This window comes from Lepisosteus platostomus, chromosome 7 (genome assembly GCF_059453375.1).
Source record: "Lepisosteus platostomus isolate fLepPlt1 chromosome 7, fLepPlt1.hap1, whole genome shotgun sequence".
Classification (NCBI taxonomy): domain Eukaryota; kingdom Metazoa; phylum Chordata; class Actinopteri; order Semionotiformes; family Lepisosteidae; genus Lepisosteus; species Lepisosteus platostomus.
Genome location: NC_142617.1, coordinates 49,508,193 through 49,523,607, shown reverse-complemented (window position 1 = coordinate 49,523,607; position 15,415 = coordinate 49,508,193). Strand labels below are relative to the sequence as shown.

At 42.6% G+C, this 15,415-nt stretch overlaps 1 protein-coding gene across 2 annotated transcripts in view; it reads left to right on the top strand.

Annotated features, from left to right (window-relative positions):
* The window catches only part of adam10a (ADAM metallopeptidase domain 10a), a 93,737-nt gene extending 82,346 nt beyond the window's left edge, over nucleotides 1–11,391 (top strand). For both annotated transcript variants that reach the window (XM_088640979.1, XM_088640980.1), the window contains exons 9-16: nucleotides 1,969–2,132; nucleotides 2,927–3,110; nucleotides 3,594–3,744; nucleotides 4,373–4,556; nucleotides 5,074–5,182; nucleotides 5,736–5,956; nucleotides 7,096–7,222; nucleotides 7,835–11,391. In XM_088640979.1, coding sequence (XP_088497105.1) covers nucleotides 1,969–2,132; nucleotides 2,927–3,110; nucleotides 3,594–3,744; nucleotides 4,373–4,556; nucleotides 5,074–5,182; nucleotides 5,736–5,956; nucleotides 7,096–7,222; nucleotides 7,835–7,932 — 1,238 coding nt within the window. In that variant the 3' untranslated portion in view covers nucleotides 7,933–11,391. The remainder of the gene's footprint in view (nucleotides 1–1,968; nucleotides 2,133–2,926; nucleotides 3,111–3,593; nucleotides 3,745–4,372; nucleotides 4,557–5,073; nucleotides 5,183–5,735; nucleotides 5,957–7,095; nucleotides 7,223–7,834) is intronic.
* Nucleotides 11,392–15,415: the final 4,024 nt, after the last annotated feature.

The window sequence follows — 15,415 nt, the reverse complement described above, 5'->3', positions numbered from 1 at the left end:
GTAATGTGTTTAAATGCACATTGTTTTCAAGCCCAAACCTTGCTCGCATCAGTTTTAACCAAAGACTCACTTTGGTCCCAGTTTTAGGCTGGACAGATGTATCATTTGCTTTTGTTTGTATTCTGTTCTCAATTTAAGACAGCAGGCTGGCCAGTAATTTGCAAAAGAGGGGGACAAATCCTGACGAACCTTTGTTGAGGATTCACGGTCTCATCTGGTTGGAGTAATCATGATAATATTTGAAATAACACTCATTATTGTAAGAGAAGGCATTCATGGAAGACAAAAATGGATATTAAGACCAAATACTCTGAATGCTTTAGTGAAAACCACAACGTCTCTTCTTTCCAAAAGCTGTCAGTAAAAGCACATTAGATTTTTTTTTTAAGTTAAACAATTCAGTCTCTTCCAGCTGATATTTTAGCTGGAAAATCTTGTAGTTTTACATTCACTACACTGGGTTAAGAATGACCAGTGCACCAGGGACTGGAATGAAGCTTTGACCTTTCTATTAGTGTTGATTAATTACCATTAATACCTTAATGATTACTGGAGAGCCGCAGGCAGTGTAGCCTGTGCTCAGGGTTCAGTGAACTGAAGTAATGAAGTAGAATTACAGTGTGTCATAGTAGTTTGTATTTGTATTTTATCTCGGGAGAGATGCATCTTCTAAAAGGTACACCTGAGCATTCCCAGCTTATATCTTGCTTTGAAGGCCAATGTTTAGGAGATTGTCTCATTGTGCAGCAGTAGTAAAGCCTCTGAAAAGTTGTTTTCATTTTGCCAGGACCCCCCTCCCCACGCCCCCTTTAGGACTATCAGAGTTCTTTGTGTGAAGACAGTGCTATTCCAGTGACAGGCTCCCAAGTGTTTTCATCACTCTCGCTTGCTCAGTTGGTCTTTGAAATCCAAACTGCCTTGGTCCCCTGACTTTGGGGAAAGATAACAGCAATACACTCAGAAACCAGGTTTCTCTTTTACAAGTTTGAGATAAGGTTTAAAGAATGCCACCATAAAAAAAAAAAGAAATCTGCTGTTTTAAGCATTTGTCTTTTGCTGTGACTGTGTTAAAGGCGGGTCTTAACTCATTTGTCACCAAAGGACGACTGTGTTCTACAGAATCCAGGTGGTGATTACTTACAGTTGTTGGAAATAGCCATTTTGAAGGTTTACCGTATTTCCTTTTATAAGGCAGATTAATGTGCTGTGCATGGCAAATTGTAAGGGTGTGGGGACTTTCAGTGAATCATAAAGGCTGAGCTATCTCCCAGCTGAGTTATGAGCAGGGCTTGCATAAAATAAACAGATAAGTTTGTTTTTCAGAATTCCTTTTTGTTGATGTTCTTTAAGAATGACCTTGTGGTGACCCCCCCTTTCTCCAAATGAAGTTCTCCCCTTCGTAAAACCTCTGTAGCAGCAGCACTAACAGGATTTGTGAAAGCTGAGGAAAATCCTTTTTCTCCAAACCCAAACGTGCATGAGCAGAGCGTTGGCATTCCAGAATAAGACTTCTCCGCATCCCAGGGCTCTCGGTTGAGCTGTAAAGTTCCTCCCTAAATTAATATAGCAGAATTCTTGGAAGAAATCTGACACATAAAGTTTCAATAATTTCGACATGTGACAAGAAAAAAATATGAGGAACTAGGACCTGTGAATCAAAAATGTGGATGTCTGTTTTATTTTTTTTTACATTGCATTGGAAAGATTGGAATAAAACTGACGATGCAGCTATCCATTTAAAAATAATTTTCATGCACATGAAATTCTGGTTGGATTTGGGGGACAGGGATTGCATTGTAGTCTCTGAATTTTGTGTTGGATTTGCTGGCTGGATATCTTACACTTGCTGGTTCTCACAGGCATCTCAAAAAAAGAAAGACACTTGACTCGTTACTTGCTAAAAGATTTTTTTAAAGGGTGTAATCATTAAGTTTATCTTTTAAAAAAAAACATTATTACATTTTGCAGGTAGCTCAGGGGGTATTTGTGAAAAGAGCAAGCTGTATTCAGATGGAAAAAAGAAGTCCTTGAACACTGGAATCATCACTGTTCAGAACTACGCCTCCCACGTGCCGCCAAAAGTCTCTCACATAACCTTTGCTCATGAAGTTGGTCACAATTTTGGCTCCCCGGTGAGTACTAAGAATTTTCCTGGCCATGTTGCTGATCTGAGTGCGCTGGATATACAGTTAAAACCTCAGCCTCAGTTCATGAAACCCATGTCTCTTAAATTTTTGTTAAAATAAAATCCGTAAAAGGCACTGGTTGTGCAGAAGTTTGAAGCTACACAATATCATAGATAGCAAAAGAAAAAATGCTGAATCTGAAGCCAGAGTAACAAAGCAATAATGTTTTTTACAGGAACATCACCCATGCCACGTACTCTCTGTTAAAGATGGTAGAGGTGAAACTCAGGCTTAGTACTGTATTTATTACCTGCTTTTTGGAGAGATGATACATTCACCCCATTGCCTTTAGGTGTTCATTGTGTCCTAGACAATTCAGCAGATTGAATAAATCAATAAATAGCAGTCTTATAAACCAGTCCCTTGGAGGCTTTGCAGCAGTGTGTAAAGGTACCTGGAACAGTGAAGGTGTCATGGTTTGCTGACTCCTGCAGGTTACAGGCTTTGCTAGTGATGTCGGTGAGGGACGTGCCCCTCCTCTGCTGCACTTCCTGTAACTTCACTGCAATGCCTGTCAAAAAGGTCAAAGGGTGAATGGCTCTAAGGGTGAGCAGCTTAGAGGAGCCTGTTTGAACTTCCTCATTCCTCCATATGGGTCTTCACTGTGAGCCAAATAAATCACTTAGGGATTCCAGATTGCATGGGATTGTAATAATTGTGTAAATAATATGAAGAAATAAAAGGAAATGTGACCTCTTGTAACCCCAGCCTGACCCCTCTGTTTCTGTTGCTCTGCTCAGCATGACTCTGGAACCGAATGCACTCCAGGGGAGTCCAAAAGCCAGGATCTGAAGGAGAAGGGAAACTACATCATGTACGCCAGAGCCACCTCCGGAGACAAGCTCAACAACAACAAGTTCTCCATCTGCAGCATCCGCAATATCAGCCAGGTGCTGGAGAAGAAGAGAGGCAACTGCTTTGTGGGTAGGTGTCTGCTTCACACCGCCCTGGAGCTGGGGAAGCCAAGGTGCACAAGCTGCTTTCCTCGCAGCACACACACAGGGGAATGCTGCCGTGTCCCCGGCAACTGACGGACATCGTACCGGGTTAGGCGAGCCAGAACGTCTCGCATTTGGTGCCTTTGTACCCGTTCTCACCCCTTTGTCCCATAATGTTATTTTACCTCTGATCGCATAGCGTTCTAAAAAAGGAAAAACCTCCTCACGCAGACCTACGAGAGATTGATAACTGGAAACGCTTATACTGTTCATCAGAGCAGTCCTTTTGAAATTCATACTTCTTGTCCAAGAGAAGAGGAAGAGAGTGAGCCCCTCAGGGTAACACATTTTGCACTTTCATATAGAGGTTACTAATCTATTAGAAGACTGACGTTTTGAGCTCTGTGGTGTGAGAGCTGGTTTGGGAGGCTGTCTGCATTATAACCGCTGTCCTGGTGTGTGCTTTCAGAATCCGGGCAGCCCATCTGTGGCAATGGCTTGGTGGAGAATGGGGAACAGTGCGACTGTGGCTACAGTGACCAGTGCAATGACTCGTGCTGCTATCATGCCAACGAGCCAGACCACCTGAAGTGCAAACTGAAGCCAGATAAAAAGTGCAGGCAAGTTGCAGTGTATGCATTCAGATGGAGCCACAGCCTGGAGCTTTGAGTGATCAGTTTGCGTACGCCTGTACATTTCAGCGTTGCCTAGATTTTGTGTTGGAGGGCACGCCACCAGCTCAGGCTCAATTGTGTGTGAATGCTGACGCGGAATAGGTTTTTGTGGTTTATTCCCGATTCATTAAGTTTTAAATGAAGAGGATCGGATCTCTTGCTAGACCTGTATATGCTGAATTACATGTATGTGTCTTGTATGTACCACAACTGATAGCATTTCTGCATTTCACCAGAGATCCTGAGTCTCCGTGGTCATTAAAAATCCCAGGGTGTTTCTCGAAAAGTACCCCGGAGTCCTGGCCAAAATTCTCCCTGGAAATTTCTCTGCTCTGCTCCTTGACATCAATTATTGTCAGACAGGACTTCACATCGAAGGGAAAATACCCTTTTTTTTTCAGTTGGGAATTGCATTAACTTAATAAAATAGTTTTGATAGTTCTCCAAAATGCAGTGTATTTGTAAAAACGAGCTTGTGAGTTGTACGAACGCAGGCTCCGGGCGTTCGAACGGAGCTGTGCATGCCCCAAGTGTGCAACTAACATGGCGTGCCACGCCGCTGCCTGTTCCCCAGCCCCAGCCAGGGCCCGTGCTGTAACCCGGACTGCACCTTCAGGAGCAACATCCAGAAGTGCCGGGAGGAGTCCGAGTGTGCCCACCAAGGCTTCTGCAATGGCAATACCGCCCAGTGCCCCACCTCCGAGCCCAAGGCCAACTTCACCGCCTGCCATGGAGAAACTCAAGTCTGCCTCAACGGGGTCAGTAAAGCATGGGGTCTCAGCTCTGGGGTGATTCTTGATCTGTACCTGGTATTTGCAGAGGGTGGGTGCAGAGGAATGCTGTTCCTTTCCTTTCTTTGTGAAGGAGGTAATGAGGCAACTTGCTTCAGAAAAAAACATTCAGGCACAACAGAGCACAGATTAATTAGCAAGACAAAAGAGTAGAATTCGGTCAACAATTCATTTTCAGACTACTTTATGCTGACCTTTACTGCATGTTTTCCACATGGTTGGGGTTAGTGATGCTGGAACGGGGCTGCAGTTTATTTAGATGTGCACGTTCACATTGCAGTTGTAGGATTCTGAATCTGCAGAGGTTTTTGAAGAGCTGTGTTCAACACCATCAGTCCATGTCTTGTATAAACGGATTGAAAAGAGGGGGCTCTGGCCCTGCATTTCGAGGGAAGGGGGGGGGGGGGGGGGTGCTGGTCAGCAGTGCGTGTGGTCGAGTGGTCAGTGTGTCAGGCGCTCAGCCCTGCTGTCTTGTCCCCTGCAGCAATGCACCGGCTCCATCTGCGAGAAGTACGGGCTGGAGGTGTGCACCTGCGCCAGTGGCGACGGGAAGGACGACACCGAGCTGTGCCACGTCTGCTGCATGGAGAAAAGTAAGCTGCCTCTGCCGGCCCTGGGTCCTGCGCGCGCGGCGCCACTCTTTCATGTCCACCTGCATCGTTCAAGAAGCCACACTGGCTTGCTGTCAATGCACTCTGGGCCCCTTCCAAAATATGCAGCTGATGCATTGCTTTGCTGTGCAGTGTTAGACGTTTTTAAGAACCATGTTAAATGTGTTGGTATAACTCTCCATCTCTGTAAGATACAGGTCAAATGTACTACTTGTGGGTTTAAATCCAGACACTTATTATTCAGCCAGCCTGGTTCATTCTTTTTATGAGAACTGGAAGAACGCCGATATTGATAAAACCGAATTCCAGTTTTATATTTTCTGCAGCGATTTGAAGCCGAGCCTGTGTGTGCTTTTCCGTATTCTCTGGGGTGATTAATGTGTCCATCCCCAGTGTCTCTTACATAACTATAACCAAGATGTTTTAAGGCGAGCCAAAGCAAACTGCCTATTATTTTTTTTAGTAAAGGAATCCAGCCAAGCATTTGGCGAGATTGAAACTCTTTAATTAAGCACTACCTTGTTCTCTCGCCCAGTGAGACCAGACACGTGCAGCAGCACGGGTTCAGACCAGTGGTCCAAGTTTTTCAACAAGAAGGTCACCACACTACAACCCGGGTCCCCATGCAACGACTTCAGGGGGTACTGTGACGTGTTCATGAAGTGTCGGCTGGTGGACGCCGACGGGCCCCTGGCCAGGCTGAAGAAAGCCATCTTTAACCCGGAGCTGTACGAGAACATTGCCGAGTGGATAGTGGTGAGTAACCTGCCGGCGTGGGTGGGAGTGTTTGTGTTTTGTGACGCTTGTATGGAAGCTGTTGGGAGAGTCGTGTGTGTGTTTGTTTTAGTTTGCAAGTGGGCCTAAAGAAGAAAAGGCAGCAGAGCTTGTTTTCAGTCTGTGGCGAAATGAAGTCATGGTCCACACTTCTCAGGCAACATGAGGATGTGAAGTTCAAGATCTTCATCTTCTAAAAGAGATTCTGTAAATCAGGGGGTCTCCAGCTCTGGATCTGGAGATTCCCCAGTCCAACAACCGTTATAGTTGGCTTCCAAAATAATCGATTCCCAGAGTCTTGGAACAATTTAACTATGATCAAGTAAACAGGTGGTGTGTTTAATTAAGTCATTTAGAGATAATCTGGAACAGAAATCAGAATATCCTTCAGCTTTCAGGGGACCAGGTGGTGTGTTCAATAAGTCATTTATTTGGAGCAAAAATTAGAATCTCTTTCATCTTTCAAGGACCAGTGTTCCCTTCATTTAAAGATTGCTTACTTAATTGATCAATTGCTTAAAGAAGTGTTCTTAATTGTCAAATAACAGGTGAATTAGGGTGGCCTAAATCCAATCCAGAATAACTGGATTGCAGCTCTTCGGGACTGGAGACCTCTACTATTTATTTTGTTTACTCAAAAACCTACTTTGTTTAAAATAATTTTACAAATGTGACCAACTTGGGTCTGTTAGTTATTGGACCTTCTGGTTCTTGTTCCAGCTAATTTGGGAATGTTTTAATTGGATCAATCAGTTGCTGAATTAGGAATATTTAATCTAATCTCTGTACACTCTGCCAAATTGAGGCACACTAGGACCAAAAGTGGATTACTTTTTTTTTGTAGTGTTTATATTTTTCTGTTGTAGCATTGCTACATTATATTTTAAAACTCTGATCTCCCTGTGCATGTATATTTACAGCTCCATCATTCTTTATCATTCTTTAAATGAAAATGAGATTTGAAAAAAAATACAGGAATGTTTTTGTTTTATACAGATGTCCTAGTCACAATGCAGGCCTTATCAAAGTGTAGTCAGAAAATCACAGTGTGGGACTGAGGTGCATGGCAAAACTATCAGCGAGTCTCTTGGTTAACGTGTTGATCTCTCTTCCTGGTCCAGGCACACTGGTGGGCTGTGTTGCTGATGGGGATCGCACTCATCATGTTGATGGCTGGCTTCATTAAGATCTGCAGTGTGCACACTCCCAGCAGCAATCCCAAACTGCCTCCACCCAAACCACTGCCAGGTGAGGACAAGGGTCAGAACAGATTGTGTGCGCAAGATCCATCTGTCTAAGCTTTCACGTTAGATGCATGTAGCAGTCCTGTGGAAACTGGAGAGGAGCAGTGTTTCAGCAAGAGGATCAGATCTGTGTCCAGATTGTTTTTTAAGACAATTTGCCGATTTGTGGCTTCCTGATCTTTTCCCCAATCCCGGTTTATGAAGTCAGGCATACTTAAGAGGTGAGATTTTTTTTGTAAGAGGTCAGGTATTATGAAAATCCCATTAAAATGAGGGGTGCGGTTTTTACTACAGCATTCAGACTTTGCAACAGAACAAGGAAGAGCATAAGCAAAGTCAGGACTCACTTCCTTGCGCTAATATTGTGGAAAGCGCAGCGCTCTCCGAGATTCCCCTGACTTACCTGACAATTGAATACCTGATTGGGGGAAAAAAACAAACGCTCTTGACAAACAGATCTGATGTACTATGGGAAAGGTGTTTCTGTCTGTCCACAGACACAAACTGATGAAAGCGTGTTACGTGGTGTGCCCTGGGCAGAATTAACGGGCAGTAAGCGCCGGGCCAGGTCTGCCTTGTTGACAGAGGCGTAACCCTGCACTTGGTCTCCCCACAGGCACTCTGAAGAGGCGGAGACCACAGCAAGCAAACCCCCAGCCCCAGCGCCAGCGGCAGCCCCGGGAGAACTATCAGATGGGACAGATGAGACGCTAACTGGGCCTCTTTGCCTTGGTTCTTCGTAGTGCCTACAGTGGGAAAACTGCTCTCCAAAGAAAACCTGTATAGTCATTGTCCCCATTCAGCACCCAGATGGCAAACAAGGAAACAAACGACAACACAAACACACACACACACGCTCTCGCCACTGCTCTTGGACCCAGCAAAGCTGAGGATGTCACACAGCTTTTTTGTTTTTCAAACCACTTCATCTCTTTTTAAAGAAAAGGAAAACCGACAAATCAGTTTTCCATTGTAATGTGGTCTTAACCTTCTTCAGACTTTTTTTTATTGGAATGGCATACTGTCCCTTTTCCCCCTCCCCAATGGTATAGCTGTAGAATTTTGCTCCTTCTCTCTTCGTTTTTTCCAATTTTTTTTTCACCTTTTTTAAGTCACGCCCTCCTTTGCAGAAGAACATGACTGCAGGTGAACCGTCTTTTGCTGCCACTCAAGACCAAGAAGCGAGACGACCTCAAAGTCAATGACTTAATTGCCAATGTAATTAACAATATTGTTAAAAAAATGCGCAGGCCTGTATTTCTAATGCGTACCCATATTTCTGCGTGCAATTGTACAGAAATCGCAATATAGATTTTTTTTCATTGTATTATAAGAAAAAACAAAACTTTTTTTTCTGCTGTTTAATGAACAATTTACTGTTTTAATTGACACTCTCAGGATAAAAAACAAAGGAAATGGGGGCTTTCGGGCATGACTGAGTATTTTTGACTCTCTCTTGCAGTGGCCGTGACTATCTAGGAAGTTCAGAACTTCTGTCCTCTGGGTGGTATTATTAATGGGTTGGGATGGATTTAATATGGCTGTGTTTGTGTTGCCTGATAGGAACAGCTGCTAGGATATAAAGTTGCATAGAAGATGAAAAGAAAAAAACAAATAAAGACAACTGGGGAAGGAGAGAAAGGTTGCATGTAGGTCTTTTCTGATGCGTTTCAAGGTTTTGTCAGTGAATGACACCTGTTGGATTGCTGAAATATTAGATACTCTAGTGCGCTGTTTTCAAAAGAAGCCTTTTGGGCTGGTTTCATGTGAATGTGTTGGCTTCCAGGAGTGTGTGGAGATACAGATGGGAGGAGAAAGCGTGTTTTTACTTTAGCATATTATGAACTTCCTTTTCTTTCATACCGTGGCTTATTTTACATGTTGCTGTCATGTTGACGTTAATTATTGAACAACCACTAAACGGCAGATGGCCGGATCTGTTTGTGACTCAGACTGTGAGAATAGGAGAGCTAAGAATTTCGGCGTTTTCCTGGCTTGAATTACATTTTAGCCCATCAGAAACTGGGGCCACAGGCCAGCTCTTGGATCTTGTGGAGTTTGGGGTGGGGAGGGAACGGCGGGGCTGAGGGACCAGGGTTCGGGGGCAGGTTAGTTTGAGGAATCTGTATTCACCCTGCCAGCCGGGAGTGTCTCCCGGATGCAGCACGATCAGTCCAGCAGAAGGGCGACCTCCTGGTGGAAAAGACACAAGTTTTGAGCTGTTGAAATAAAGTGCAGCCGTTGCACCATTGGCCAAACTGAAAGTAGTTCTTCCTCATTTTTTTTCGATTCTGAAACCTGTCTAATACCAGTGAAAACCAAAGGAAACGATGTCGATACCAACTGTTTCTCTCATTTGGTAAAAGGGTTTGTTCACTGGATTCTCTTCCTTTGGTTTCACTGAAGAAGCCATCTGTGCGGTTTTTTAATAATTTTTTTTAAATTAAAATATGTGTATATAGAGAAACTATATCGTTTAATCCTGGAATATTACTCCTGTGTTTGCTTCATGTCTTAAGACGATATTGCACATGAGCTTTGTGGTCCAGAAGGCAGGTGGGACACAACTGGACTGCTGTATCTCGTGAATCGGAGTTCCTCACAGGGTCAGATCAGCTCATTTTCCACAAGAGGGCAAGAAGCAGTAACTGCTATGATCGCTCTCTCTTCTTCTCTACCTTGATTTCATTTTCTCCATGCAAGACGGAAGATGCAAGTTATGCCTTTGTATTGGGATTTCAGATCTCTGATTTGCATTTGAATTGAATATCGAAGTGAAAATGCCACATTGTAAAGTGGAGTAAATATCTGCCCTGCAATAGAAATAAACTGTGGTGTTGGTTCTTTATAGTGTTTAACCAAGGAAAGATGTGCCTGAAAAGACTGGGGTCTCCTTGTCCACTTTCACTGTACTTGGACTCAGCTTATACTGAAACACTGCTGTTCTTATCCGCCTGCGGTTTTCAAAAGCCAGGCCTTCAGGGTAGAATTAACTTCTTGTGTCATAATTCTAACCTTGTAATGTTTTGCGGTCATTCATTGTCCAGTTGGTATTGAAGAAATAGCAAAGGGACAAACCTAGTCATGGCACAAAATCTGCGTTTTCAAAATGGCGCAAGGAGATTTAGATCTACAAGGGTATGTAGATCATGAGATTGGAGGCAGGTGAATTGATCAGTTCTGGAAAGACAGCGTTGCAGTGTACGTAACAAATACCTTGAAGTGGCCGAGGGCTGTTGTTTAATTATGGACCCCAGTATGTAACTGAAAGCAGACTTAGGTGGCTGTTGTCTGTGTACAAAATGTAAGTGAAGCCAAGAGGAAACGCAGTGATTTTTGTCTGTTGGATTTTTTATTTTTTTTGCTCTTGACAGAAAATGCTAGGTTTCAAAGACGGATGCAGGCTTGTTTCTTGTAAGGAGGTTTACACGGATGGCGCCTCGAAGCGCCATAGAGATGTTTGGGGTCGCTACGGAAACACTAACGCGAGATCTTTTCCTTGTAAACTTGTACAGTACATCCAGAACTCGCTTTTGTTTCGGAAAAGAAAAAAAAATGTCATTTTTATACATGTAAACAGTCAAATTTTATATATGAAAACCAGAAAAAAAAATGTTCCAAGTTCATGGGTCTTGACAAAAATGTGACAAATCCTCCTTCGATTCTAAAAGTGTAAATCTTTAGTATTGTGTGTTGGTTGGAATGGGTTTGTGGCTGATAATAAAATAAGATTTTTTTTTTCCTTCCACGTTGGTTCATTAGTGAAACTCATTCGAGTGTGGTAGACATTAACAGATCTTGTGTTTTTTTTTTTTCCTGTTTAACTCCCATTCTGTTCTGAGCTTGTCTTTGTTACTCTGTGGTAGGGACCAGGTAGACATGAAAACTGCCTGAAATTTTATTTTTAAGTCTTGGTGAAAGTCTTTGAAAGCAACATGCACTGAAAATGTCCAATTTGAGTTGAAATGTGGTAGGTAACAATAGCAGAAAGATCACAGAATGAAATAATTAATACTACTGTCCAATTTTAATGTCCGCTGTGTTTTATACAGTATCTTTTTTTCTTTTTTTGTTCACTTTGAAAATTTTTACAAAATTGCAAAAAAGTATTGTGCGAAACATGTAAGTTTTTTGAAGTACTTGAAATGCATTAATAAAATAGACTTGATCAAAGTAGTTTCAAGACATTTTATTCAGTACACAGCCAGACATGCATTGCGGTCTCTTCATCAGTGTTCGCGATCTACCTCTGATTTAAAAATGCTTTTAATTGATGCTGTTTTGACTGAGGGTTTGGTTGGCAAGTATGAATTTCTTGAATTTTGCCTTTTGAAATACTCTCCTATTCCAAAAGGCATTGCATTTGGTGCAAGAGAAATGAAAGCTGATCTGCAGAGATCGAACCTCCTGTGTTAACGGAAAGTTTTCACGCCATGCCCGACCATACACAGAACATAAACTAGTCTTTCATCTTCATGGGTTGTGATATTTGTGAAGGAATCTCCTGTTTTCTTCATGCTCATGTTTAGTCACAATTATGCAAGAGAGCAGCTCTCTCCTGTGTGGGTTGTGGATTTAAAGGTAAGTAATGTTTGAAACCCATAATTGGTGCCAACATTCACTTTTCAGCATGTCTGAGAGGCATCGCTTTACGGCTGCGACAGTATTGAATGTAGCTTGCAGAAATTTGTTTTTGTCACATGGAGCCAAAACTCTTTTAACAGGCCTGGCATTCAGCAGAGCTCTCTTTACACTAAGTAAAGTGGCAAAATGGCAAAGCTATGTTGAGTTTGGAAGGTTTCATCTGGAATCTTATGGCACAACAGGGGGAACAATAATCCAGTCTGCAAAAGCATTAAACAAATAAAAACCAAGTTGAATTAAGCCAATATTCTTAGTCAGACTCAAAAGAGAATTGTACTCCTCTTTCTTAAATATAATTTAGCAGCTGCAAAACTGTATTACTTGCAGATTGGATTAAAATGCTTCTTTTTTTTGTGAAATATTTTGCAGCCTGAACCATTGGGTAGATGTGTTTGTAACGCTGATGTGGAAGTAAAACTTACCCAGGGAGTTTGCTCTTGATAAAAACAAAACTGGTCTATGTGGCATACCGAAGCTTCTTTGCCTTTACAAGACCCTGGATAATGAATTCGTTTATCTTGAGTAAAACTGCAGCAAAATAAGTTTTGTTACCGCACATTCAAATGCAGCGTATTGGAAGAAAAGATTGTCCTGTAGTAAGTGATGCACCAAGTTGTCCAGGGAACAGCAAGTCAACAAAGTTACTTGTGAAAACAATATTGTACCTAAAAAGATGAGGGAAAAGTCTTTTTATTCGAGTCACAGCAGCAATAAAACATTTCGCTTGCTTCTCTTATATCAAGTACAATTTTATGGTTAAAGTGACACTTCCAGCCCAGGGGGAAACCTGTCTATCATTTTATTTTCTTTTGAGATTGTAGAAAGGAGAATTTACACGGATATCTTGCCTGATTATATAGAGAATCAATTATGAATCCCGTGTCCCTGTGGAAGCAGCTGACACATGACACTTAGTGCCATTTTCATTAAACATCATAATGTTGTGTTATAGAAGTCAAAAGGTAACCACCGGTTTACCATGGCAACCTCTGTGAATTTATAACCAATACTGTTCTGGTCTGCATAGAAAGGTAATTGCTTAAAGCCTTTTGGATTCTTAGCTGTGAACCTTCCAAAAAATTAACTTATTTCTGCAATACTTTTGTGAATATCAGTGGGGTTTCTTTTTTCATGTTTATTTCACATCAGCACACTGCTCTGGTGGTGTCTTATTGGAGATTTTCAATTTAATGCCACATTTATTCTTGATTTCTTATTCTGCACTCTATTAGAAGATGGTCTTTCTATGCTGGAATTGAAAGTGAAATGTTATGCTTTGGGGAAGAAAAGGTCTCTCCCACCTTCAGAACCACCAGAATTTAAAGTGCCAGTCATTTCTTCATGAAGCTTTGTTGCACTAAAGGAGAAATGAAACGCAGCATTCAGATCTAGTGGATTTAATCAAGTGTTTTAAACACGAATATTACTCAAAGTCCCGAGGCTGTTGAAATAACATGTGTGGGCGCTGAAGCACAGACCAGTTCAGCTTTTAGCTAGACAGGTGACCAGGGGAAGAAGAGCACAGTGGCAATGGAGAATGGCTTGTGCTTGTCTCCTGCAGATCACAATGGAAAATGCTCCTACAAAGACTATCAACATTTTTTTCCATTTTTTCACTTACCTAGAAGTAAACTGACAATTCCAGGCACCTGTAACTTCTAGGACTGTATCGATGTATAGTTGAGGTTGCCCTTGATTATTTCTGTTAGATGATTTCCTGTCCACATCAACACACTTCCTCCATTGCTGACTGACTTGAACAATGCAGCAGCCCATAAAAATCTCTTACACTGCCACGCACAAACACACATTCACACACTCCTTCTGCAGGGTTGTTGAGAACAATTCATTCATTAGTAAAGAAATACTCCACCACTCTTCAGCACCTCAGATGTTTTCTGGCCCATGTGATTTGGCTGATGCATGTGTTATTCCTTTTTGGAATTTCTCATGCTGTGACCACTGCAGCTTGAGGACCTGCATACTGACCAGACCCTTGGCCGGAGTGATGCTCTGATCTCCAGTATGTAGCCTGCCCTCTCACCAAGCAGCTTTCCTGGTTTCTATCTACTCGCCTGCTAATTGATGAATTATGGGAATTCATTCCAAAAAGTGATATCATTGTGCAGAGCAATGGAAAAATGGGTAAAAAAATTTATTTCGACTCATTCACTGATAAAAGCTTCAGGCCAACATGTTAGCAGGACATTTGAAAGTGTCCACTTGCAGGACTAGGGTGATGAAGCAACTATAAAGATCAATTTTAAAGCAAAAATGCATGTGCAAATGTTTTAATTATACGTTGATTTGCTGTCTTTTCTCCTGCTGCTGGCTGTTTGCTAATGTAATAATTACAGTCTAATTAAAATAGTCTTTACTAATGAAATATCCCAGCCTAGATGGCTTTTTGACCTTTGTTTTGTTCTGTTTGTGAGGGCTTCGGTCCAGTTTTAAAATGTCAAATTGTGATCTGCACTGTGGATGGACTAAAGGCTTGTGCGTCACTTTTCTTTTCCTTCCTCCGGGTTAGAAACCATGCAAGATGGCCCGTCACGCCGGCGCTCATTAAAGGCAGAGGAGAACAGATTGCTGCCCCTGATCGCCCAAAGCAAGCAAGCTGTCGAGGCTGCGCCAGGAGAAACGTCCTCTTTCTTCTCGGTGTCATCTTCGCCACTTGGCCCCGGAGCCTAGTGGGACGCCTTCTGCCGCGGCCACTTGCCGTAAGTCTCACTTTGTGAGAAGACAGCCATGACTGCTACCCAGACTCTTCCAGGACTCGGGTGAGTCTGCACTGCAAGAGGGCTCTGTCCCTGCACTGTACAGTCATGTGGTTTGATGCTCCATCAAATTCGAATCAAGTGAAAAGTACAAGTCCAATCAAACCTTGACGTTTAATGTCTTGACGAACGACATTAAATGCCACTACTTTATGTTCAGTTCAGTCACCCTTTGCACATTGTGAGTGGCATCTTAAATGTGAAATACAGTGATTCTGGCATTATTCCCAGCCCTCTTGCAGGAAGACAAAAGCCTCAAACTGTTTTTATTACCATTTAATGAGTCAAAAGTGTCATGTGTTATTCATCTTCTGGATCGAATTGGAGAATTATATATGGGGGTTGTTGGAGCACAGACTCCTCTGATGACTTGTCACCCTCTCTTTTCTGAGCTCAGTTTTGCCTTGACCGTGAAACACAGGGAAAGCTCCAGAGGAAATTCTGGGGGTAACCCTGCCTGCTCAATCCCACTGTTGACACCATGAGCACTTGGCTTTGTGACTTGACATAATGAGACTTCATCCAGGCGTCATCTCGGCTTCCAGTTCTGAAGACTACTCGCGTGGCCCTGGCCAATTCTGGAAACAGGACGCCCACACAAGGATTTCATCAGTCTTGTGTAGCTCTCCCTCTGTCAGCACAGCCCAGGCTCAATGCGAATGGCTGGCAGAAATGAAAATGGATCTTTAGTAAGTGGCCTACATGTGCTTGTGGGAAGCGTTTCTAGCATATGAAAATGCTCACAAGCAGCTATTCGAGTCTGCTGTATAGTCGTG